The sequence below is a fragment of the Elgaria multicarinata genome, chromosome 5 (assembly GCF_023053635.1).
Source record: "Elgaria multicarinata webbii isolate HBS135686 ecotype San Diego chromosome 5, rElgMul1.1.pri, whole genome shotgun sequence".
In the NCBI taxonomy this organism is placed as follows: Eukaryota; Metazoa; Chordata; class Lepidosauria; order Squamata; family Anguidae; genus Elgaria; species Elgaria multicarinata.
In genome coordinates, this window is record NC_086175.1 from 105,835,845 (window position 1) to 105,863,695 (window position 27,851).

General features: G+C 42.2%; 1 protein-coding gene across 1 annotated transcript; it reads left to right on the plus strand.

Moving 5' to 3' along the window:
* The first annotated feature begins 1,471 nt into the window (after positions 1–1,471).
* UPK1B (uroplakin 1B) lies at positions 1,472–27,168 on the plus strand. Its single transcript, XM_063127651.1, has 8 exons — positions 1,472–1,538; positions 13,173–13,260; positions 14,470–14,670; positions 20,943–21,017; positions 22,332–22,454; positions 22,946–23,125; positions 24,397–24,480; positions 27,095–27,168. The coding sequence occupies exons 2-8, from the start codon at positions 13,192–13,194 to the stop codon at positions 27,143–27,145; spliced, it is 783 nt and encodes a 260-aa protein (XP_062983721.1). The 5' UTR covers positions 1,472–1,538; positions 13,173–13,191; the 3' UTR covers positions 27,146–27,168.
* Positions 27,169–27,851: the final 683 nt, after the last annotated feature.

Consider the following 27,851-nt stretch of genomic DNA (forward strand, 5'->3'; position numbering starts at 1 on the left):
AAGAAAAAGGCTTGCTCCAGTCATTGCTAAGTGATCTCCACCATAGAGATTACCTGCGCCAGCTAGAGCATCGCTGGAAGTTCTGGACACTCTAGACTGCCGTCTCACTGGTTGCCAGGATTTCTTCACACACCGCCCAAATTTACCTATGGAATGCCTGTCACACAACATGGTAAACCACCCCAGGGGGCCCTTACACCCACTGCAGAGGGTGGGTAATTTAACAATCTTGGGCAGGAGAAACCACCACACGCTAACACCATGTGGGTCTTTCCCAAACATATCCCACAGTAGGTTAGCATTATGTGTGTACCCAGCCACTAAGTATAACTTAATAGGGAGTAAGCCCCACTGAAAGGAGGGGAACTTACTTCTGACTAAAGATGCATAGGATTGCCCAGTAAGTAAACAGATTGGTCTATCTGTATGTATGTTCTGGTTGTTCTGCAATTATTCCTTGCTGCCTCTGGTCTCCTGACACAACATTTTACCTCTGGCCTCCTCACACAACATTTTACTGACACTACTGGCACAGGGCTCTGCCTAGAACAGCTTATTTCCAGACTTCCGTCACTGAATGGCAATTAATAAGTATTAACAGGCCTTCATTTCTTGATGACCTCTGGATTGAAGACACTTTGGAACCTCAGCAGCAAATATTTCTGATGGGCTCCATTTTCATTGCAGAGTTGCACCATCTGTAGGGTTTAAAGCCCAAATACCTCTGAATAGGATCAGGCTGCTCACAGAGTTGACATCAATTGAATTTTTATTAATGTATTTAGTACATTTATATCCTGCCTTTTTTCTTCCAAGGAACCCAAGGTGGCATACATAATCCTTTTCCTCCTCTTTATTTTATCCTGCCCTCCATTTTATCCTCACAACAACAACCCTGTGAACTAGGTTGGGCTGAGTGTCTGTGACTGGTCCAAAGTCATCCAATGGATTTCCATGGCTGAGTGGGGACTAGAACTCGGATCTCCTGACTCCCAATTCAGCACTTTAGCCACTACACCACACTGGCTGAGAGAAAGTTTTGGACGGGGCAGGGAGAAGAAATAATGAACACTATTACTTGATCTTCTTGCTCTCAGGCAAAATACTTCTTTAAATTGTATTTTCTTCTCTCTTCCAGGGTGTTTTCTTTGCATGTGCTTTGCAACAGTAGTAACAGCCTTTTGTGTATCCTTATTTTTATTTATTTGCCTATGCACTTTTAAAGATCACATATAGATGAGTCACCTGTCCATGTTTGACAGAATGTAATAATACAAACACCACCGAGTTTGGTGAATGAACAGCATTCCAATATAATCAGAGAATCTCATAACCAGAGACACCCACCGGTCCTAATATCACAACTGAAGAACAGGTTGGATCAGATGGAGGGCCATGTCATGTGATACGCCCTCCCACCAATCATACACCATTGTTCTGAGATGCCTAGGGCTCTTTTAAAGCGTGACTGAGGGGGAAATTTCTGAGCACTGTGTATGTGTGTTTGGGTTCCAGCAGTGAAGGAAGGAGGGTGGAAAGTGAGTAAAGATTTCTTAGGTCTCTGAATTACTGTTCTGTTTTGAATTTGAATGTCTCCTTCTCCTTCTTTGTCATTGTTGTTGTTATTTTAAAGTTGATAGAATGGTGACTATTACATTAAAACTGAATTCCTCTTTATGCTCTTTTTCTCTGATAATGCTTACTAAATTGCAGTCCTTTGCACAGTTAAATTCCTTAGATTCCATAGAATTTAATCTATGTTAAGAATTGCAGTTTTAAGCTTTTAATCTATTCCCTAGAGGAAACCAAGAATGATACCAGTAATGACAATAGCACCAGGCATTGCTGCTTAGCTATGATACAAGTAAAGAGAAAGGAAATGGTCTTGTGAAGAATCTTGTCTTCTGTGAGCAAACACACGATAAAAGGATAAGTTTCTTCTGGTTCAATAATGTTAATAATAATAATAATAATAATAATAATAATAATAATAAAGCAATGCACATGTCCTAAAGCTTTCTGCATGGTTCATTCATCTTACAGTGCAATCCTATATGTGTCTACTCACCAGGAATTCCCATTGAGTCCAATGGGTCTTAGTCCCAAGTAAGTTTGTATAAGATTGCAGCTTAAAGGGATTGCTCCAGTACATTAAGTGGATGATAACATTGCTTTTTGGAAAGAGTATTAAATTGAGATGCTTGGAGCTATCTAAGTAGGTGTGCATTCTTTATGTTTTTCTAAACTTTAAGTTTGTGGTGGAATCGCTTATTCTTCCTGTGTTATCTCCTCTCGAATCATGAGTGCCAATCCATTGCCCTATTTTTAAGAAACCCATGAAGTCTGATCTTACTTGGAAGTCCCACTGGGTTCAATGAGTATGGTCCTCAAGAAAGCATGCAATATATTGCAGGCTAGTGAAGTGTTTTGTGTCACAGCTTTGCCCCCATCATACACCCCTCCCCAGATGATTGATTTTTATTTTTTGAAATCCCTATTTCATGTTTCCCCCACCCCCCGCCTAAAATGTGAGTATTGATAGTTCACTATGTACATGTTTAGTTATTCTGTTTTCATTTTATATAACAACATAGAGTGTGCCAACAGCTGTGATTTCTGTCTGGAGTTTGGGCAAAGACATTTTCAAAACGTTGACTCAGTGCTGGCTCCAGGTTTTGGAGGGCCCTTGGGAGCGAGACACCTTTAATGGCCCTCTCCCTCCACGAGTCTAACTTCTCATCATCATTGTCTCTACCTGCTATTGCACTTTCTTGTTGTTCTCATCATTATTACCACTTGTTTGCTTGCTTGACAGGCAAGGAACCAGTGTGTGGTGAGAGGCAGGTGAACAAGCAGGTTGCAATAGTGAGGAGGAGGAGAGGGGGCGTTCATGTTTGTGGGCCCTGTTGGACTGTGGGCCCTTGGCAAGTGGCCAACCACAGCCCTGCCTTGATTCCTCCATCTGTTAAAAGGGACTGAATGTAATGCAGGCTTGCTAACTCCTACAATTATGTTACCGGCATTAACTTTTCAGGGGTACATTCACACTTAAAATGGAAAGAACCTCACCTTCTGGGTTGAAACCAGACTTAGTCATACTTAGAAGAGACCCATTAACTTTACTGAGACTTAAGTTGTTGACTATCTTGAATCCCATTGATTTCAATCGATCCGTTTTAAGTATGAGTATACCTGGATCCAACCCAATGGTTGTGGTGCATCTCTAACCATGTCTGCAGTATGCCTATATGGGGCCCAAAAGACAGATAGTTGGGTAATTATAGCAAATAATGACCACATCTTATTATGATTCCCACTGGAGAAGAAGTAGAATAACTTTCCAACAGTAAAACTGTTAAAACAATCATTGCTGGATAATATCACTGGCTAAGTACTATGTTACCTACGTTGTTAATTCTATTGTAAAGCCATACTTACCTGTCTGTATGTTAGCATTCTTGATGCTTTTCAAAGTATATGTACCAAATTCCCATTACTTATCCAATAAAAGGTCTACAATGACAAATTAAAGAGAAAAAAAGTAGGGCTGTGCATGGTCCCCCTGATTCGCCTTGGAGGCTGGTTCAGAGCACCCAAAACAGCCCCGATTTGACTTGGGGTTCTTTGGGGGGGGTTGCCAAAACTGAGGTGAGATGTAGGGGCCCTGAGGCAACTCAGCCTTTCAAGTCCCTGGCTACTGGTTGTGCAGCCGGCACCCAGGAAAGCTGGTAACAAGGCTGGCAGTGAGTCCTTTGGACTCACCTCCCTCTCAGTGCTCATCTGCTGCCATCATTGCTGCCTCCACTGCCTTGCTCGTGCCGCCATCACCAGCACTGCTACATTGCTCCTGCCACCATAGCTGCCGCCGCATCTGAGAACCAGGCCGCGATTTTAAGATATCACAGGGGCTAAACAGTTTAGTACCTCTATGGCCACAAACTATGGCCACAAACAGAGCCCCCACGATATCTTAAAATCACAGCCTGGTTTTCAGTAGCGGTAGGAGTGATGTGGCGGTGATGGCAATGGCTGCAGGAGTGACGTGGCAGTGATGGCGGCAGGACCGATGCGGAAGCAATGGCGATGGCAGCAAGACCGATGCGGTGGCAGCAATGGTGGTAGGTGAGCAGGGAGAGCGGCCCAGTGCCACTCCGAAGTGGCCCAAGGTGCCCTGAAGCTTCAGTGTTGATCAGCTTCATCTTCAGGGCACCTTGGGCTGACCCAGAACCGACTCGGAACCAAGGTGAGACCCTCCAAATCAGCCCTCCTCGCCTCGGTTTCGGGGATTCGGCCTGAGGCAGTGCACAGCCCTAAAAAAATGTCTTCCCCAACTCGGTACCACCCAGGAGTGTTGTACAACAATTCCCATAATCCTCAGCCAGCATGGCCATGATGGAAGTTGCATTCCAATACATCGGGAGAGCACTTGGGAAGGTTGGGGGAAAAACCGTGCAGAATGATTTTAAGGTGCTGAATATACTTTGAGGTTGTTCTCTAACTATATAGATACGAATAGACAGAACTAATGGTTGAGTTTCTCCCATTTTGCTAGGTACGGCACTTCAGACACACAGAGCCTTGGGGCGAGGCATTTTCTACTGCCAGATGGGAAATAGTTAGAAAGCTGTGTGGGGTTCATTGGTGAAATAGAGGTGTGGTTCCAATGAAATGAAGTATGTTCAGGGCATGTTACTACATGGATCTGTAATGTCAATGCAGGGTTGGGGGAAGCCTTGCCAACTTTGAGAAATTTTGTGTTTGTTTGATTATGCTCAGATGCCTCTCAATGGGTATATTGTAGCATCTGGTGTCAACACCCTGCCCTTAAAATGGATTAGCTAACGCTGCTCTTGTTCTAAAACTCCTGGGGTGAAAGCTTTGTCAGATTCCTTGAGCTGGGGTGTGAAGGGGTGATATGGGCATAGGTGGTGGTGAGCTTCCTGACCGTGAGACTGGATAGGAAAGGTAAAAGCGAAATATATTTCATCCATAAGGCTGCAATTCTATACAAACATACATGGAAGTAAGTGGATTATCCTCTAAGGATGCAGTTCTATGCATGTTTAGGTAGAAAAAGATCTACCTCCCAGCATTCCCTGGCTAGCGTTGCTGGCTGAGGAATGCTTGAAGTAGTAGGAACATTTTTTTGTCTAAACAATGCATAGGTTTGTGCCCTAAGTGCCACTGAATACCATGGAATATCCTTCTAAGTAAACATGTCGAGGACTGTACCATAGAAGCATCTTCCGCACTTGCAAAGACCAGGGGATAGACCTTCTAAAGAGTGTGTTTTGGTCAAATTCTTCGTGAACAAACATGTGAACTATGTGGACTACCCTGAACTGCTGCAGGTTTTGTATATAATCTTTTCTCATACCTGTTGCAATGCTATAATCTCCTTAAGGGGTTCTATTATTTCCCTTTATACTACTTTCCCTCATCACCACCCCATGCTATCCATGCTTCTAATGTGTGATACACCTGGAATCTCAATGTCCATGGCATGACAGGAAAAGAACAAGCTCCTTCCCATAGAACAGCCTTGCCCAGGCTGGGACTTTCCAGATACGTTGTACTACAGCTCCCATTATCCATACCCAGTGTGGCTAAAGATGGAGGTGGTAGTCCAACACATCTGTTCTTGCTCATAATAATCCAAGGCAGAAATGAGTGAGGAAGCAGCAAGTGCCAGTGTGATGCAGTGGTTAGACGGGTGGACTGGGAATCGGGAGACTTGGGTTTCTAATCCCACTTGGCTGTGAAGCTCAGAAGATTATCTAAATAATCAGGCATGTTCATGGGAAAAGAGATGGTCTTTCTACTGTCTGTCCCCAAAGATAAGTAGTAACCTATTGCATCAAGCTATCTATCTTTGGGGATAGTCAGCAGAAGTTGGGGTGAGGTCTTGATATGCTATAGGCTCCCAGATAAGGTGAATCCACAAATGATAACGCTTAGAAATTATGCTAAGAGATGAAATAAGAGGCTGAAGCTTTTGATTAATATGTTGCATGGTTGGATATACTTGCCTGTTCCTCTTATAGGGTGAAATTGTAGCTGCTCTATAAAAGCCTAGGTTTGCACCACAAATACTAGGTGTGCTGGGAAAGACCCCCCTAAAGTAACGTTAACTTGGCTTTGAGACAGGCAGCTGAAAATACTTTGGAGCATTGGTCCTACTTGGCATAAAGTGGCATGCATATTTATCTCATAGGCAGAGAGGTATTTGGCTTGAGTTGGGATTGAGTGGCATCTATCTGGAAAATAGTCATTTCCTCTGAAAATGACAGGGGATTGCAGAAAAAAAATACAGTCTCCTGTGTCACCTTAAAAGGCTAATAAGTATACTATGAAATTATGCAAATTTTTATGGGTATTGGTCTGTGAACGCTGGATCAGAATACATTACATGAAGCCAAAAATCCTAGCTTAATAAACTGAGATGTAGATGAGAAGTACGTAGCTGTGAGTAAGCTAAAAAGTAGAGATACAGCATTTAATTGTTGCTTCACATGACAAATGAACTGGGAGCTATGCTTAAGTACCAGGAAATAAACCAGGCTCCATCAATCAGTTTTGAATGTTGGCTCAAAGCTGGCTTCCAATCCTAGCTTGTTTGCAAGCACATAACAATGCTTCCTGATTCACGCATCGCAGGAAGCTAAGTTTAAGTGCCGAATCTCGGCTTGTTTTGCTATTCGTGCGTAGAGAGGGGCAAAGTGGCAGGGAAGGAGTTGCTTCTTCACATTCTGGCTTATGAAACCAGTAATTTTGGTTTATTGTGACATATGAACATAGCCAATAGATTTAAGCTATGGGAGTCTTCGTTGTTTTCCCTATAGCAAGCAAACACAACTACCTGTCTGAAATTTTACAAAAATATAGAGTCTATGGCTACACTCTTGCGTTGGTGTTTTGTTGTAACATCATTCTACCTTTTATTTCATATCAATCACTTACATAATGCCGGTATGAGTTTTTCTTTTGCATTCTTCATCAGCACTGGTCAAATAGCTGAGGGTAGATGAGAACTCTGCCCCTGAAAGCACGCGTGTCCTGTGTTTTTTGGGGACAATAAATACATATGTGAATATGAGATGAGGGCTAAGCGATTGCTCCAGGGAAAAAGGAAAGAAGAAGCCTGTTCAACTTGCTAATGAACAGGTCTGAGCAGGGACATTTTTGGCTTCTGTGGCATGAAGGAAAATATTGTCTGATCCCAAGAGTTGTAAAGGTAACAGTGCGGACGTTACCTGTTTAGGCGGAAGGATACAAAACCAAGCATTTTGAAATGTTCACCTGCTTTCCAATTGGTGCTTAATATTTTACAATAAGTCCCTATTCTTCAGTGCAGCTTTGGAGTAAACATGCTTAGGATCAGCAACAGTTCTCCTGGGGGGGATCTACACTACTGCTTTAAAGCGCTTTATAACAGTTTTGACAACTGTTGGGGCCCAGGACACACTGCATATACAGGTTTCAAAACGTTTTCAAAGTGCTTTAAAGCGCTTTAAAAGCAGTAGTGTAGATCCCCCCCCCTTGTAGCTTCGATAAAATTGTGGGTTTGGAGTGCAACTCAGTATCCATTTTAGCCTCTTTCTTCCCCCACCCAACCATAACTGATAGACCAACACCTTTAAAATAATAATAATGAAGAGTTTTGTGGCCCTTTAAAGATTTAACATATTTATCCTGGCATAAGCTTTTATGGACACTGTCCACTTCATCAGGTGCATGAAGGTTTAACCTGAAATTGATAGATTAGATACAACATGCCAGGTGGACTGTGTTGTCAGATGGAATTGAAATACAAAAATACAGTCAGTGATGATTACCTTTACAGTTGCTCTTCACAAAATGTTGGGTGATAATACCGACCTTATTGCAATAATGAGCCAATTAACATATGTAGCATGTCTTTTTTTAAAAACTGTTTTCTTTATTCAAATCACCCGGATCCGAGATTCTATTCTTGATATTTTTCTGTTTGCTGTAAAACGGGTGGGCAAGATGTGGCCCACAGGCCTCGGGTGGCCCCTGCTGCTGAATTTCTAGCAGCGGCAAAACAATTGGTAGCTTACTGCTAAATTTCGGTGGCAAACTGCAACAGGGTCCAAAAAAGGGCAAATTCTATATTTAAAGGCCAAATGTAGCTTTAAACCCTCAGTGTAATCAACACCAAGCAGGATATTGCACTATGAGAGCGGTATGAAAGTGGTATATGGTATGTGTCAGTGGGCTGCAACACTTGTCAGTGTGCTTCAATACTGCTATAAAGCAGTAGTGTGGCTCCTGCCTCTTATATACTGCTTTCATAGTGAAATATCCTGCTTGGTGTAGATTAGGCCTTTGTTTTGCTGCTGCTGCTGCTGCCACCAAATTTTGGTGAAATGCAGCAGTGAGGTGCAGCCCTGGGAGGTTAAAATTTGCTTCCAAAGCCTTCAAAGTTGCCACTCTGTAAAGAATTCAGATTTTATTATTTATTTTGTTTTTAAGGGTGCAGCCCTTGATAATGGTAAGCCTCCAAACCTGGAGACTTACGATCATCCAAATGCAGAGTGGGCGATGCGGTGGGGCCAATCTTTGCTTCACTGCTCCTCCCACTCTCCATTTTAGCTAGAGGGATATTTTTTACCCATCTAGCTGCCACACTTTGGATGGAAAGGAGGCTGGAGAGGCCTGGGGATAGTTCGTATCCTGGCCGTCTCTGATCCCCTCCTCTCCCTAAGCACCAGAACGCCCCCTTTACTCCCTCTCCAAGCTTTTCCAACTTTAGAGGCAGCTGGTGCAGTCCTTTCCACACCAGCTGCAGGGGGCAGCAGTGTCTCTGACCTTGGATCTGGGAATACAAAGTATCCTATGCCTCTCCCAGATGCTGCCTAGGAGCCATAGGGTTGCTCCTTAAGGTGTCACAAGACTCTGTTGTTATTTGACAAACTAGCATGCCTACTGCTTTGGAAATCCTTTTCAAAACATTGTTAGGGCTCCACTTCTCCTGACCAAGGCTTCTAATAGAGCCATAGGTTGATAAGGGGAGCTCAGGAAAGTGTGCTATTGCCATCTGTGAATTCCATGACAACAAAATCAGTTACGAGTTGAATCTCTCATTGTTCTGCAGCCTTTAAAAGCAAAGCTGTTTCCTCCCTCAGCAATGAAACTAAGCCCCAATCATCCTTGACTGGGAAGGAGGTATTGTTACATCCAAGCTGCAGCTCCCATTTGATCCCTTTAAACCTGTTTGCTGAAGAGCAAAGGCATAACTCATTACAGCTAGGATATTAGACTAGCATTACAATTTGAATGGCTTTAAAATATGAATTATCCTCCATTGTCAGCATGCTACCTGATGCCTTGGCTAGGCATCTGGCAGGCCACATAGAAATATCCCTCTTTCGGAGAGAGAGTTGGACTTTTAACTGGTAGGGAAATAATGGTGCCAGCTCCCAGCTTTGCTTCATATCATTTTGTGTTCCAGTATGGATACTGTTAGCACTAAAGAAGTTTTTTGTGAGTATAGGTGACCACTTGGGGCCAATCTGCGCTAGGGCTCTTTCCCATTACTGTAATGCCTGACTCATGCGGTGCACAAAATACTTGCTATTCTATTACCCATACATTATTACTGCCTCTACAGCCTAGTATTTTTCAGACCATTTTTATGGGTCTTTTTAAAATTTGTTATGGTTTCTGAGAAGTATCGATTTAGGTGTGTAATGACTGTGCAACATTATAATGCGTACCAGGGGAAGTGGATTCAAAGCTGTAGAGCCAGTTTTGCAACATTTTTTGCCACTTTATGTTTGTCCTTGGGGGGGGGGGGAGAATGGAACTGCAAGTAGGAACCTCGCCTTTGATGACAGGAACAGGGTCAGACTTTGGTGGGGGGGGAGGCGAACCCTAAAGAAAAGATGCAGGTTTCTTGTCAAAAAAGCATTCAACTGGCAATTCAGACCTGGGATCCATCTTTAACCCAACCTTTAAGGATAAGAACATAAGAAGAGCCATGCTGGATCAGACCAAAGGTCCACCTAGTCCAGCATTCTGTTCACAATGGCCAACCACCTGCCCACAGGAAACCCCAAGCATGACATGAGTGCAACAGCATCTTCCCGCCCATGTTCCCCAGCAACTGGAGTAGATAGGCATACTGTCTCTAATAGTTTGTTTTTGTATGTTTTTGTGGTTTTAAATTGTATGTTTTTGTGGTTTTAAATTTTTGTATATTGTTTTTAAGTGTTTTATCCTATGTATACCACCCAGAGAGCCTCAGCTATGGGGTGGTATACAGATGATGATGATGATGATGATGATGATGATGATGATGATGGAAGTAGCATAAGCTATCAGGACTAGTAGCCTACTCCTCCATGGGCAGGAATTGATAGGGGCAGCTTTCCCCATTGCTATCCATAGTAGAAAAGCTTCACCTGTTGATTTCAGCCTGTGGATCAGGCTCATCTGGTAAAGGTGAAGAGGTTCTGGGCATGAAAAAGGTGGCAACCCCTAGGCCAGGGGTGTTGAACCTCAGGCCCGTGAGCCAACCTGGCCTGCCTTGTGTCCAGATCTGGCCCTCTGAGTTTCCCCAGATGGCCACAACCCCTTCCCTTGGCTCTACTCCTTTTCCCTGACTGCCTGTTATTTACTGGTTTCCTAGCTTAAGTGTGTGTATTTTTACTGATTCTAAATGCCTCTCTTGGGCTCAATTAGCTCTAAGTTAAAATATGCTGGTCTATTTGGTCTATTTTTGCACCTTCTGCCTTTGGCCTGCCCCCCTTTTGCCTTCAGCACTGCCCACCATTGGAATGCGGCCCTCCAAATTCTTCTCCTAAATTCAATTCTGCCTTCATGCTGAAAGGGGTTCACCGCTGCTGCCCTAGATGATGTTGGCAAGACATGAGCCACACCACAGACAAACTTAGTGTGTCCAGCTAAAACAGTGGATGAACAGCAGAAATTGAGAGACCTTGGCCTTATTCAATCTATGAGACTTGCCCATGTGCGCATGTATGGGTCCTGTGGGAACGGCGTGTAAATTCCACAGAGAATACCTGGGACTGGGAATGCAGGGTAGAGGAGCTCAGAACTTTCAAAAATGCTACTGGAATGTCGGTCTCCTGGTCTCCCGTGTTCTAGCTGCAACTGGATCTTCACGGTATCTCCTTGTGCCTGTTCTGTCACAGATGCTGCAGCATAGTTTTAGTTTCTGGTTTGGGTGTGACTTTCTCACTAGAAAGGTTGAGTCAGGCTTGCTGCAGGCAATCCATTGTGAAATGGAAGGCGACATTTTCAACCATGCGGCAGAAGCCATAGCCCAAGGTAGAAGGAGCCTTACAGGTCGGAGATGGGCGTGAGAATTGATGGAAACCTTCCATATCTGTAGACCTCAAAGTGGTGGTGTGATGTACAAGTAAATGTGATCCATGTGATCCTGAAACTGGATTCTGAAGGAAGGTGAATGTGTCAATTGTGAATTGAAACAGTGCTGAATATATTTCCAAACTATAGTGAAGGCTGATGGGTTCGATTTCAGTGGAGCTGTGAATCCATTCTGAGTTTTACTCAGAACTCTAAAGGAGCTACCAAAGGTGCTGAACCCTATCCCCAAAATAAGTTCAGGACCTTAGATAGCTCCTTTAGAGTTCTGGCTGGTTCTGACTAAAACCCAGAATGGATTCACAGCCCCACCAAAATTGGAGCTACCAGCCTCCATTGCCAAACTATATCAAAATTCTAGTGGCGTTGTAAGAAATGAAGTTACTGGCAGTTACACTTCCATGTATGTAGGTCCACACTTATGACATGATCTTATGTATTGAGCTAGGGGTGGGGGAACAAATCCTTACACCGCCAATTTCCATCTACAAAACAAATATATTATTGTAGGTGAGTCATTGCTGTGTTTGCGTGAAAATGTTAACATGGGAAGTATCCCTCAGTTAAAATTTAAGCCCCCATTTGGAACAACCTGATCTGTTCAATATGGCCATCTTGGAAGAACCTGCATTGCTTGGCATGGATGACGTAAGGTAATGCCAGAGAAACTGAAGAACTGAGTGTCATTTTAAGCAATTTATTTATTTATTTATTTATTTATTACATTTTTATACCACCCAATAGCTGAAGCTCTCTTTTGCTAGCACTGTGGGAGATGGCTTTCAGTGCATACAGCCAATAGCACTAGTATAATGTTTAAAGGCCCATTGTTGAATGGGCAAGGTGGACCTCATGTATCTTTCTCAGGGAATTGGCATGGGAGGTGGCTGTGGCATGAAGGGGGATGTTACAGGAGCACTATGGGATTTTCTCATTGAAAAGTGCTTTCTGTGGTGCTCCAGTAACATTTACAGGGCATCCTAGTGATCGCAACACCTGATACAGCCACATGCTTCATGCCAAGGGTGGGCAACTTGTGGCCCACCAGACATTTTGGCCTACAACACCCATCAGCCCTAGCCAACATAGCCCATATTTAGAGATCAGATGTTGCCCTTCTAGAACCCTCTTTGTGTTTATTCTTCTTTTCCTGCAGCAGACTATTTGGCTAATCAAGGATGCTCTTAAGATTCATGAAACTTTCTATTCCTAGTCTTGGTTTACACTGAGATCAGCTTTAGTTGAGCCCATGTGTGTATTTAACCTGAAGATATGCTTGGCATTCTAGATACCGTATTTCTTCGATTGTAAGACGCACACTAATTTCAGTACCACCAACAGAAAAAAAAACCTAAGACACACCCGCGATTCTAAGACGCACCCCATTTTTAGAGATGTTTATATGGGGAAAAAAGTGTGTCTTCAAATCGAAGAAATAGGGTAACATTTTAGCAGCATTTGGTCCCAATAAAGGGCACACTCCTATTTGCTCTGCTTTAACCTTTTACCAGCTCTCACATTATTTCTGGGTTACCTTTCAAAGTGATTCTACAAATGTGTACACATGCACTATTGATGACACAACGTTTCCATCTTCCATGCGGAAGAATGAAAAGAATGCAAAACCCTGCTTTCAGAAATGCCCAATAAATTTCTGAAGCTTCTATCTCAAGCTTGATGTATGTTCGTTTGGGTATACTTGATCCTTGTTTTCAATGGCAGGAGGTAAGAGGACAGCATGGAGACCTGGTACTCTTGAGAAAAACTGCAGTACTGATAAAATGGTAACTTTCTTCTAGGTTGCATGACAAGTTGAAAATGGCAAAAGGTGATAATGGTGTGCGATGTTTCCAAGGCTTGCTAATCCTGGGGAATGTCGTCATGGGGGTAAGTGAAGTTGAACTGGGATACAAAGGGATGGCTACTTTTATTTATTCATTGATTACATTTCTGTACCACCCAATAGTTCAAGCTCTGCTTCAGGAACTTGCTGGGTTGAGCAACACTTTTCAGTGGCTTGCTATCATGTCTCTTGAAATGATCGCACATGTGCACTCAAACATTATGGGAGTTGTCATGATGTGTGGATAAATGTACAAATCCAGCTTCATTGTCCCCAAAGAGGCTCTTTGCAGTACCTATGTATGGTTTCTTTTCTGGATTAAAGATGCCATTTGGGGCGGGGAGGTGCATTTTTAAAAAATTGGCATTATTTTTAACTGTGTGTGGGGGATGCGGGGATGCAGGAGAAAATTTTGAAGGTGTCTCAATTGTGATTGAGAAATAACTCCCCCTTTTCACTCTCTAAAAAGTAAGAGAAGAATAACAAGACATCTGTGTTGAATAGATGCGCGCAAAATCAGCATTTCTTCTTCTAAAAAAAGGGGTGGTTGGGATGGAGGAAGTATTGTTGGCATAAGAGGCATAATGTGACCCTTAATCCAAACACAAGCAATGGACATTGCAAAGAGGCTAGTGCCTGTTTAATGAGATATTAACATTCATATAAAGAAATTCAGGGACGGAGCACTAACTTGGGCAAGTAATTTCCTTCTAGGTCAGGAAATGCTATATGTGGTGCATCTCGTCACACATTTGTACAAGTATTATTCCATGTGGAAGACCCTTAATACGTAGAAGAGGAGTGAGCACGAGTTCAGTATGGGCTCAGGCTTTTGTCTTAGAACCGCTCTACCCAAGGCTTTTATTGTGCACTCATGATTGTTCACTCCCAGTAGTTTGCAGGTCCTTTACATGATGTTGTCATCCTCCAGGGGCTCTCCTGTGCTTTTTTCTTAACAAGGAAAATCTGGTATTATTTAGAAATGGTGGAATGAGAGTCTTGTTAATTACACAATTCTGCTATACCACAGCATCATCTAGTAATTGTATAGTGAAACAGAGAGAAAGCTGGAGAATGAAAAACCCTGGGAAAAAGCACATGGAAAGGAGCCGATCTTAAACTTGCAAAGAATCTGGAAGCAGAAGCCTCAGTAAAGGTGCAGGACAAAAGCCTCATGTAGAAATACCCCTAAGGTCAAGCACAACAGCTAGTTTTTGCTTGGGATGACTGACATGTGTCTCTCTGATTCTTAGTGTTGTGGCCTTGCGCTCATGGCAGAATGCATATTCTTCGTGTCTGATCAGCACTCACTGTATCCATTGTTGGAAGCTACTGATAATGATGACATCTATGGTGCTGCCTGGATTGGGATATTCACCGGCTTCTGTTTCTTTTGTATGGCTGTCCTTGGTATTGTTGGTGTCCTAAAGTCAAACAGGACAATGCTGCTGGTGGTAAGTAGTGATGCTGGGAAATCCGATTCTTTTTTTGACTCAATGGAGTTCCATGGCATGTACAGCTCAATTTGTGTTTGCGAGCTTTTGCCCAAAGTCTGGGAACATTTTTGTGCATATTTTTGTTCACAGGTTCTGCAGTTTGCGTGAATTTCTTAGCGATTTCTGCAGGGGAAAAAGTGCTCAAAATGTCCAGAAAACCCGCAAAGTGGCCTGACTCACTGCAGATCGAGTCAGGCACAACAGCGGGAACTGAAATCAAGTCCAGGGTGGGTGCCCAGACTGTTACAGGGGGTCAAATCTAGGACAACTCATCGAACCCCACCTCCAATTGGATTTCTCCGACATCCCTAGTGGCAAGTTAGACAGTAACTAAGAGTGTGTAGTGTTCTCATGATCTACAAAATCAGGCAGGCAGCTGCGTATTGGCGTAACCCTGGCGTTTTGCCCAAAGGAATGTCCTTAATAGTGCTAACTGTGTGGGAGATAGCAATGACTAGGCTGTCAAGAAAATACTATGTTTGGAGAGTTCCAGAAACTAGAACAATCATGAGTGTTGGCACTTTCTGAACAAATGAAACTTATTGCAGTCCTAACACAAAAGAATTGAGACTGTCTTCCAGTTGCAGATATGTGTGCTGTCAGTCATTGTGAAAGGTATGGCAAAAAAGTGAGAAATATTTCATTCCAAAGATATATCGTCCTATATCTTGCTGTTGTCATCCCACAAAATTGAGTTGCAAGACAAGAATGTCGCTGAAGGAATTATAACCACATATCTTTAGCTTGACATCTTCCAGTGCACTGTGATTAAAAATGTAGTGTAGTATATAAAGAACATCTTCAGTTTAAGGGAGATTTTAACTATTACTATCTACAAGGAATGGAGTGTTTATAAGGAACTGCTTTCTCTTTGAAAATGATGTTGTTACTGAAGACCAGCACATGGGGTAGGAATGATTTCCACAACATGGGATATGCATTTACAACTTTTTGCTTCAAAACTGAAAGAAAAAAAGGTTTATTTCTTAGAAAATATTTTTCTCAAATTTAGTATACAAAGCCAGACATGTATGAGAGATCCACAAATCATGGAATCCTTCTGCCAATGTTTACCTCAAATGTTTGGGGAAGGGAGGTTATGAAAGGGCTTGTTTAAGCATTTGTGGTTATCACTTAATACTGCTGCAATATTACAGGATGACATGCAGGTGTGATTGAACCATTGCAGATGCAACGCTATAGAAAGGTCATGATGGAGAACTCAGCTGTTATGTTGCTATTCCAACCATAGGTGGTGCTGTTGCTGTCAGCTGTGCTGTTCTAGAATGTTCTTAGCAACGAGGAGGTGGTTCTCCTGGGCGGTGGTTCTCCTGGTCTCACCTCCTCTCTGAAACATAGTGTCAGAAGCCTAAGCCTTAAACCTTACAAGAATTGCTTTCTGTAGCAGAGTTTTCAGCCAAGCTTCAACTTCAGCAGACCCTCAAAATGGCCAGACTGGAAGGAACTATTTGCTAATTTCTGCATAGCAATGAGGTTCAACAAGGAGACTGGAGAAGTACAGGTTCTGTGCTATGTAAAGGGGAGCTGACCAAATCTTATGAGGAGAATCAGAAGAATGGTTATGCAGAGGGTCTGGCCAGATCTGATGAGCCTTTTTATTCCTAAATGTAACATCGTTTATGAGAGGGACTGTTTCCATCAGAGAGTCTGAAATCTTAAGAAGTCAGTGGAGTATTTGAGAGCCCTGTATGAGATAGCAGAAAAGTAAGGAAAAACGTATCTGAGACAGAGTAGTGAGCAACATCCTGGACAGAGGACTGTCAGACTGCAAATGCAGAGAGATTTAACTGTAATGGAAATGGCAAGTCATTCTGACACGGTTGAAATTCAGAATAGAGAACAGAAACTACCAGGAAGAACCTTGGAGGAACTCACCAGTAAACTGAATCCTAACAGAAGAGATCCATAAAGAGCAAAACTCAAGAACCTCCTTGGAAATCCCCAGATGAAGTCAGACTTTTCTGAGTTTAGATGTAGAGGATGTGGGATAGGCCACAGCCCAAGTGGGGCTGCCCAGCCAAAGGAGCCCAATGCCACAAATGTAAAAGAAAAAGAAAAACCACTTTGCCACAGTCTGCTATACTAATACTGTAAGTGAAGTAAGAGATGACAGTCCAGATCTATCTTTTCCTGGATCTATTGCCTCTGATGATACATCAGTGGCAAGCCTGTAGGCTTTAAAATTGATGCAGGTACTGATGTGGCAGTAATATCAGGAGGAATGTGTTCTCACCTTGATCCACCTCCTGTGCGGAAACCTGCTGACACCACCTTAAACAGCCCTGGAAGTCCCTTGACCTGTATGGCACAAGTCTCTGTAGAAACATGATGCAAGGGTCAAAGCGATTATGCAGTTAGAGGATCAAAAGCTGATAACCTCTTCAGCTGCAGTTAGGTGCCAAGATGTAAGAGAAAATAGAGTCAAGGGTAGGCAACCTGGTGTCCTATGGAGGCTTTGGACTACAAATCCCATAATCCTTTACTATTGGCTATGCTGGCTGGAGCCTATGGGAGTTGCAGTCCAAGGCATGAGGAGGGCACTTGAAATAGAGCATGTTGAGGGGATGTTTGGAAATGTTCAGCTCCTAAACAAAGATTCTGTGGACATTACTTGAAAGTGAATGCTGAACAATATAGTGTACATTTGCCATAGAGAATTCCTGTTTCCATTATTTGACAAACTAGAATATGAGTTAAAGAAAATGGAAGAAGCAAGTGTAACAGAGAAAATTACAGAACCAACTATATGTTGCCACATGGAGACAGCCTATGTCTGAGCTGTGGAATCCTACAGACCAGAATTGAAAAAAGGGTTACATGAGGCAACCAAGACAGATAAATAACCTCAGGTTGTTATTGGCTACATACATTTAGGATGGTTAGAGTTCCTTTTTATTCTCTCAGTATTTTAACACTTAATTTTAACTTAAATTTAAATTTTACTGTTCTAACTCTGTATTTTAATCTTATATCAATTTTGCTGCGTGGTTTTATCCTGGTTGTGCTTTTTATACTGAATTTTGTATTTGTGTTTTTAACCTGTTGGTTGTTTTATTATGGTTTAATTTTTGTGAACCGCCCAGAGAGCTTCGGCTATTGGGCGGTATAAAAATGTAATAAATAAATAAATAAATATTAGACCTGCTGTTAGTGGACAGTTAAATGAGCCCAATGGACTGATAGGAAAAGGAGACTGCATTGTTATTCCAATAACTTGGAGGAAAGGAGTTTTAGATCTTGTCCATGAAGGTCATCTCTTACAAAATGTCACAATTAGACCAAACTGCACGGTGGCTAGGGCTCAAAGTCCAGGGTCCTGTAGGGCCACTTTGAATGCCATTGCTTCCTTGAGTGCTATTCTTCTTGGCAGAAAAATGGGGGTACACATCAAATAAATAAATAAATAAATAAAATAAACCAGAAAAGGCATAAACCATAAAGTGCTCACTTGTGTAGGTTTGTTTGGCCTGGAATATTCACAATGCAAAAAGCCATAGATCAAAACATCTTTGCCAGAAGAGGCTAGTACCTGATCTAAATGAATATATGGGACGGCTTTCCTTAATGATGGTCGACTATTTCTTGAGATACTTAGAAATACTGTATTGTGTTTATGGACAGGTTACTGAACATATTTGCAGACTTTAGAATTCCTGAACAGCTTGTGATAGACTATGATCTTCAGTTCACAGTTACAGATGAAGTATGGTTTTGAATCCATTATTTGCAGCTCACATTAGCCACAAAGGCAAAACATGCTGTGCAGACAGCTCAGTTGCCAAATTATTACTTGTTATGATCGGAATGTCTTGAAACCTCTTCATTTTGAGGACTATTGTTAGCATAGGTGTTACCTATGCTAACACTATTATTAATCAGATACATTGTATTTTTAAAGTAAGATTAACGTAGTAAGGATTAAAAGTAACTAGAGAGTTGGGGTGGAGTGGAGATGTAGAGCTTTACAACATGTGATATTTATTGTGCACTTGTCATACCTTACTCATGGTTGTTGACAGGTTCTTTGGATGACCACAGTCCTCCAGTTTAACTTCTGTTTTTTAAGAACACTTTCCCAAGGTGTTTGGGGGGTTTTTTGAGTGGGGAAAAATGGGTTATTTCTGAAAGCAAAAGAAAAGGTATTTTCCTACTTGTGTTATTTGTGCTAATCTGCTATAGCACAGTGCCACTTAGAGATTATGTAGCAGAAAAGCATAAGAACAGACGAAGAGCCATGCTGGATCAGACTGAGGGTCCATCTAGTCCAGCACTCTGTTCACACAGTGGCCAACCAGCTGTCAACTAGGGACCCACAAGCAGTACTCCTGCCCATGTTTCCCAGCAACTGGAGTATATAGGCTTACTGCTTTTGATATTGGAGGTAGCACATAGCCTTCAGGACTAATAGCCATTGATAGCCTTCTTCTTCAGGAATTTATCCAGACCCTCTTTTAAAGCCATCCAAATTGATGGCCATTGCTACATCTTGTGGTAGTGAATTCCATAGTTTAACTATGCGCTGTGTGAAGAAGTCCTTCCTTTTATCTGTCCTGAGTCTCCCACCAGATGCAGGAAGAGAAGGGAAAACCCGTGAGGGAGTGAAAAAACAAGCCGAAGGCAGGGGCAAAACCAAGGACAATCTTGCAAAATATTGTTTGTATAAAAAGGGTTTAATGAAAGTGCCTACGCATTTCGGACAAAAACCGTCCTTCCTCAGGGCTCATTCAACAAGGTTTTTACAGTTGTCTGCTCAATGAAATCAGCCCTGAGGAGGGATGTTTTTCATCCGAAACACGTAGGCACTTTCATTAAACCCCTTTTATACAAACAATATTTTGCAAGATTATCCTTGGTTCCGCCCCTGCCTTCAGCTTGTTTTTTCTCTGAGTCTCCCACCAGTCAGCTTCATGGGATTATGCTGGGTTCTAGTATTATGGGAGAGAGAGAGAAATGTTTCTCCCCCCCCCATCCACATTCTCCCCAGGAAATGAAAAGATCTTTTTATAGAGCTTGGATTTAAATTCAGTGATGAAAGCGAAAGCATATACAATGGATTAACAGTCTTGTGTAGAAATGCTTGTAATGGGGAGCTTAACTGTTATGCTGCTGTTCCATCCATAGGTGACACTGTATCTGAACTGAGGCAGTCAGGTATAAACTACGTTGTTGTTCTAGACTACCCTTAGCAATAGAGTTGTTCTATTAGATAACCATTTGGCTTAGCCTCTTCTCAAATAACCTGACAGAGCGATAGTGTTTTGAGTTGCCTTGAACATTTTATTGATGGAGACAGTTAAAACATTCAGCTGAGAAGGGGTGTATGTACGTGCGCACGCATGCATGCACACACGTGTGTGTGTGTGTGTGTGTGTGTGTGTGTGTGTGAGAGAGAGAGAGAGAGAGAGAGAGAGAGAGAGAGAGAGAGAGAGAGAAGCAGCTGTAACTCCTGTTTCTGAATCTTTCAATCTTGAAAGACAGAGAAGGAAAAATAAGGAGCCTACCCGTTGTGGGATCTTGGGACTATAGTCCAGGGTTCCATAGGCCAGGAAGTCCTCAAATAACCACCCAGAGAGTGGCAGGTGATGGAGTCAGTGGCAAGCAGGAACATGGCATTAGCACCTGGACCAGCATGGGCACGCTGGTGTCCCTCTGTGGTTAACACTGCTTGCCAGCGCATTCTTTCTTATTTTTTTAAAAAAATTTATAGTCAAGGAGTGGGTAGCTGGGAATGTACATGGCTACAGATGCTCATTTTATTTTTACTCTTAAAATATATTTTTTTCTACAACAAAATGGTGCTTATTCCCATGTGCATCAGGGTAGCAGAAGCCAGCTCTATTGTATTCCTGTATTCATGATGGTGATGCGATTTAAGTGAATTTAAAATGCTTAGAGCATTTTTTTATTTAATTCACAGTTGTCAAATTATTTGGTGTGTTGTTATTGTTTTTGCTCTAACATATTAGGAATGTGGAAAGAGTTGTAAAGCTTGGGATGTCAGCAGTGGGAGAAGAGCAATGTTAAGTTGTATGCTTCTTCTAAACTAAAAGAATCCACAGGGACTTCTAAAGGGCATCCCTCCATAAGGCCATTAAGGCCAAGTCTAAAATTGCCAAGCTGGACCACTGCCCAACTCTCGTGTGTTTCTGTTTTTCTTGTACATCTAAATCTGAGAACTAAGTGTGCCTGTGTGTTTTGTTTTGTTTTAGTATATCATCCTGATGATGATTGTCTTTGCCTTTGAAGTTGCCTCTAGCATCACAGCAGCAGTGCATCGAGACTTCGTAAGTTGTCCGTCCTTCTTCTTTGGTCTATTCTCTCACATGTTCTCAGCTTCAGCGTCAGCATCAAAAGGATGTAGGACACAGATCTGTGAAAGGCTTGAGGCTCTAAAGAGAAATGAAGATGATGGCTGGGTGGGAAATTCGCAAGGTTTGAATTAATTGTTATTGCTCAGTGGGAAGGAAAGCTTCTAGCCTGCACCTGCCAAGACAAGAAGGGAATGAATAGGTTCTGTAGACCAAAGAAACTTGGAGCCTATAATTTTAGGATGTTGGTCACTTGCAAACAAATGTTTGGGCAGAAGAAGCTGTGAAAGGCCAGCCAGTCACAATTTTCCTTTTGCTTCCCTTGTGAAGTAGTCTCCTGTCAAGCTTTGGATAGGGGAGTCGGTGGTGTTTTGTTTAAATTATTTACCACTTCATATTGGAAGGGAGAATTCAGCCTTAAGGTCATAACAGCAGTGGAGGCTGGTGGCTCTGTTGTCGGGTGGTAAATCTGCTCCGGGTTTCTGTCAAAACTCTAAAGAGCATATCATGAGAAAATAACCATGCTGGATTAGACCAGCATGGTCTGCACTTCTTCAGCACTCTGTTCACCCATTGGCCAACCAGCTTTTGACCAGGGAGCCACAAGCAGGACACAGGTACAAGAGTACCCTGACATTCATGTTCCCCAGCAACTGGTGTATATAGGCTTACCAGAGGTAGCACCTAGCCATCAGGACTAGTAGCCACTGATAGCCTTCTCCTCGAGGAATTTATCCAACCCCCTTTTAAAGCCATCCAAATTGGTGGCCATCACTACATCTTGTAGTGAATTCCATAGTTTAACTATTATTATTATTATTATTATTATTATTATTATTATTATTATTATTATTATCGTTACTATTATTATTATTTCTTACCCACCTCTCCATTTTGATCTAGGCAGGAAACAACAATAAACGATAAAATACATAATACTCAATTAAAAACATAATATATAAGGTTAAAAAACATCCTAAAAACATTTCAAAAACATCTTAAAATTCCACTGGAGCTATACAAGGTGGAACCAGTCAGAACTGTAAAGGAGCTGTCCAAGATAGAACAAATCAGAACTCTGGCTCTACCTTGGATAGCTCCATTAGAGATCTGACTGAAACCTTTAGCAGATTCACCATTCCAATGACATTGGAGCCACCAGCCTCCACTGCATAGTAACACATGCAGGATGTTGTTAGGAATGTAGGCTTCCATCCTCTCTAGAGTCTTCTCCAGAAAGGAAACATCCTGATGCTTGTATTTCTTCTCTTCTCTCTCATTGCCGTACAGCTCACGCCCAATCTCTTCTTGAAGCAAATGCTGGAAAAATACCAGAATCCACAACCAGTCAACAGTGACGATGAATGGAAGAGCGCTGGCATCACCAAGACCTGGAATCGTCTCATGTTGCAGGTAATTATGATTGGAGCTGTAGAGTGACCCTGATTCACTCCAGCATTAAGAATGCTCTGCTAAATATTTCAAGACTCTGTAGTGCTCTTGCATGTAGTCTTTCTTATCTTTGAAATGAACAAGTTCCTTCTGGAACTTGTTTTGTGTGAATTTAAATAATAAATTGCTCTGGACTACTTAATTGCAAAAACTTTGTTTCCAGTGATGTGATTCCAAGTGGTAATTTTCTGTAAATTCACCTATCATGGGAAACCTTAATATAATAGACCCATTGAAGTGATCGCCACATTCTGTTTAGCACTACTACATTTCAGCAATATTCTAGTGGTTTCATGGAACTTGGGAGATGTTAGCTATAACTTGAATGCATGCCCATCCCACATTGGGTCACATTTTTTTCCATTGCAACAAATTTCTATTTTTTTAAAATGATAGGTAGGTGCTTAATCATTGTAATCTGAACAAACAACTTTCCCCTCTTCTAAACCCAGGACAAATGCTGTGGTGTGAATGGCCCAGCAGACTGGCAGACGTACAACTCCACTTTTAGGATGGTGAACAACGATGCAGATTTTCCCTGGCCAAACCAGTGCTGTGTTATGGATACCCTAGGTGTGGCAATTAATTCGGATGGCTGCAAATTGGGGGTGTCCGGCTATTACCACAAGACAGTAAGAATTTCTTCTTGATCTTGTTTCTGCAGTAATTCAAATGCTTATCTAAATTCTTCCTCTCTGGAAAGTTTCGGTGGACTGCTGAAACCCAACAATATTGTAAAAGGTTGAGCCCCTGAGCTTAGGAATGGTTGCTTGTCTCCTTCTTCTCTTTCTGCTTTCCCACTAAGTTTCCCCCCAAAGATACGTGATGTTCCACACAAAGGTTGGTCAGAGACTTAATATTAACTTCTGTAATTCCAGTTCAACAAAGAAGAGTAGTAGGTGACTTCTTCATGGGTGCTAGTCAATGTGACCTAGGATCCTCAGAACCACATTGCTTCATTAAGTTGCTGTACATGTGATATTAGTGGAATTTTTTTTAAAAAAATGACCACAATTTTGTGGCACCTTCAAGGCTAACAAATTTATTATGGCATAATCTTTGGTGGACTAAACTTCTCTTCATCAGAGTGCATCTGATTATGCCATAACCAATATCTTAGCTTTTTAAAGTGCCACAAGACTTTTTAGGCCTGTTCACACAAATGGGTTCATTAACTCAGAGTTTTGCGATGTGTGCTGGCTGCCATTTTAAGTATACAAGCCATGACAGGTGTGCTGTGGCTTGTCATGTCATGCAAACCTGGGCATTGTGGGTTATGCAAGGCTTATGCTGGGTTGTTCTAGGGTTATCCGATGGTTGTTTAATCCTTCCATAACCCACGCCGCCCAGGTTCACACAATATGACAAGCCATGCCACATGCACACCATGGCTTGCATATTCAAAATGGCAGCCATTGCCTGCCGCAAATCCTCGCAGGTAAATGAACCCATGGTGGCTTAGCCTTATGTGTGAACCAGGTTATTGTCAAAGGGAAGTATCATAGGTCTGTGGGAATCCCAAAGTTTGTAGAAATAGAAAACATCTTTGAGGAGGGGCCTAAGGGAAGGGGAGCCCAAAATAATGTAACATGTAAGTGGCCACAGAATGCTGAGTGTTTTGGAGAGGGGGGGAATGAAAAATCATGGGATGGAATGGAGTATCCTGACAGAAGGCATGGTTGGCTAACTGAACTCTGAACTGGAGCACCCCACACAGCACATTGGTTGCAGGCTCCACTTCTCCCTTTATATTTGAGAAGTAGATCTTGAACGCAAGATGTTTGGGTGCAGGTAACTTGCTTGCCACACCATCAGATTCTGATTTTGTGACCAAACCATTCTCATGGTTGAAGAAAGAATCAAAGGCAGGCTTCTGTCTGACTCCTGTTTTCTGATTCCTCAGGGCTGCTATGAAACCATTGCTGGCCCAATGAACAGACATGCCTGGGGTGTTGCCTGGTTTGGGTTTGCCATTCTCTGCTGGACTGTGAGTATCTAGTAGGATTTCATTTATTATATGTTGGATTTTGGGGGGTGTTGGGTGGGTGGGTGCTATCCTCCCATTCAATAAAAGCACATGGGATTCTTTTGGTTTAGAATGGAACATATTCAGGTGCTATGGTATGGTTATGAATCTTTCTCTTTTTTCCCCTTCAAAAATAAAGTTTCTTGACAGTTGGGTTTTTTCAAAGCAAGAACTCCCTGCAGCGATATGACAAGCATCAGATTATTTCTTGCTAAGTAAGCTTTAGCTCTGATGTTTTGCCTTTTGCTTCCAAGTCTTTGTCTATTCACATTTAATTTCTTTAGAGCCTCTTAAGGAAGTTTAAATGGCTTGGAGCTAAATATTTGTTGTAATGCTGATCATGACAATGTGACAATCTGTGTAGGGTTTACCCTTAATACTATTTGAAAGGTAACATTTTAAGTACATGAAGATGATGATGTTTCCTTGTTATTATTTAGCTATTTGTTGAAGCCCATTGACTGTATTCTACTTAATAATCTATATAAACAACGGTTATCAGAATAATCCCCACCCTGCACAGACACAACATCTAAGAGAAGGCATGTTAACTCCTTACCCCTCATTTCCAACCGAAACAAAGTCAAAGTGCTCATAACAGCATTTTATGTGCATTCATCTCTTGTTAATGCCACCTCTTTCACCCTCCTGCTGTTTTAAGTTTTGATTGGAAGGTACTTCTGGCTGAGGCCAATTTCTTGCTTATATAACTCCGTACACTGGTGGTGTATAACTAATGTTGCATGGATATTAGCAAAACCTAGGCAAAGAATATAGCCCAATTGGTTGAAAAGAGTTGCTAGAAGTCCTCCTAGAACTAGAACAATTTTCCCCGAAGCATTCTGAGACCAGTCATATGAACTTAGTTTTTTGAGCCAACTAAGGTCAGATAAGCCTTTTGCATCTGGGGAAACTTGATTGCAATACCCGGTTTGTTTGGACTGCCCTTCCAGGACACTTGCAATGCCTGTGTAGTGCCTAAACCAGTACAACAAGCACCACTGTAGATGTGAAATGACCTCTAGGGAGTCAACAAACAGAATGTGAATGAATGCAGGAAAACTGGTTATTGAATAGTCAAAGGCATGTAGACAAACTTGGCATATACACGTCACCTAAGTGACAGATCTTGAAGTGTTCTGGAGAGCCAATTGGGTTGGAGAGGCAAGGCTGGCCAGGAACCTGAACCCCAAACTTCATAGCAAGTTTGATAGTCTGTCTGTCTGTCTGTCTGTCTCTCTCTCTCTATCTGCCTCTGCCTCTGCCTCTCTCTGTTTCTCTCTGTCCTACTTGCAGGGTAGGGATCTGTGAGCACTTTATCGTGGGGAGGCAAAGTATGGAGAGAGAAGTCCCCTGCCTGTGTGAAGGCTTACAATGGATACCAACAGTAGATCTCCATTTGGCCTTAGGTCATGGGTGGGCAAGGCCTAGTTTCAAAATCCCTTTGCAAGTGATCAGTTCAGATGTCTGGTAAGAGCAATGTGTCCCTCCAGCCTGTTGGGGAGGTGAGAGAAAATGGGGTGGCAGAAAGAGAGAGGGGGGTGGGTGGTCCTGCCCACTGCTGGCATGTGATCCCCAACTGAATGTGGACCTTGACAGGAAAAAAGATTTTCCACCCATCCTCTAGATCTGCCATGGGATGTTGAGAACCATGGGAACAGCATTTTCTTAGATTCCTCAAGATCCTGGATACTTCCATTGTACATACTTGTACAGTGGAAAGACTTGCAGACATTTCTGAAGGAGTAGACTCAATGGCTACTAGTCCTGATGGCTATATGTTCCCTCCATTGCCAGAGGCAGTATGCTTCTGTACACCAGTTGCTGGGGAACATGGGTGAAAGGGTGCTCTTGTCCTGCTTGTTGATTTCCCACAGGCATCTGGTCGGCCATTATGTTTACAGAATGCTGGATTAGATGGATCTTCATCTGATCCACCATGTCTCTTGTGTTTTTATGAACCTAATTGAGGTCTTAATATGGAACATGCTGTGAGCTCTTCCTGTGGTTGTTGCTACATCTGGATATGTTTAGGGGAAGTGGGCTTCAAGAAAGCATTGCTCCCACAATGGGTCCAATCCAGCACCCAGATTATGTTGCATGAACATCTGGAGGGTGTTCAGCAACAGCTCAATCTCATTATTTCTGGTGCAAACTAGACAGAACCTGCCTACTTCTCCTATCTGTAAGTAACTGGACTAGGGAGCAAATAATTTTCTGCTTAGAAATAAACAGTACTGAAAAATAATTGAGGTATAAATTTAGAAGGCTAATTGATTTTTAAAATCTGTCTTGATTTTGGAAGAAAGGCCTGTGAGCCTTGGCGAATTTAGTCCTGTTGTGAAAGTTTTCCTGGTGTTTGCTGGGTGTTAAATCTATGCGGGTTTTCAGTTCTAGGAAACTGGCATTTCTCCATGGTGGCAAACCATCCTGTAGGAATGTGGTTTGTGATGTCAACCTTTCAAGTTCCCATTCTGGTTGATGAAGTTTTAAGGTGAAACACGAGGGCAATGTGTATAAGTAAGACACCGCAATGACAGATTCTTGAATTATTTCTCTTTTTCTCCTCTTTCAGACTTGGGTCCTTCTTTGTACCATGTTCTATTGGAGCAGAATTGAATATTAAAGAAGCAGTGTCCTGTCATCCTGTCCTTGGAGTAATTTTTCTTTGTTTTTTTGTAATGTAACATTTATATAAAAAATATCTCCTTCTTGGAAGTTCTGAAGATCTCTCCATAATCCTTCCTTCTCATCTGCACAATGCTGCTTTCTCCCTCCACTCATTTCAAACAGAGCAGGTGTAATACCTGCAAGGGGGGAAATGTCTTGTTCCCTTAGTCTGCTCCGTGCAATGAAAACATCAGTGCATTAAACACTGTTGGATGAATATGCTATGCCCAGAGGTAGCTATAGAGAAGGAAATGGCTCCAAATACATCAACCAATTTGAAGTCAATTGTCTGGAGCAAGTATGTTTCAAGAAGTAACACTCCATCAAGTATTACTGAAATTATCGTTTCCCTCTGCTTTGTGAGCGTGTGTCAGCTCTTCTTTCCGTTGCAATGTATGAACTATTTTAATGGACCAGTCATCTGCTTACATACATAAGACCAGAAACAACATTACCTAGCAACTGAATTTGGCTTAGAAGATTAAATTGGGTTAATCTGTTCACTGCAGAGATCAGTGAACTGCATTATGACATTGTATTCATAGCTACCACTTTCAACTGGTCAAAGGTATGCACACACCATACACACCTTTTCTTGTGGTGCTTTGCCCAGCCCACCCATGGTAATATTTCTAAGTCAACTGCTTAGGAGATTTTTTTTT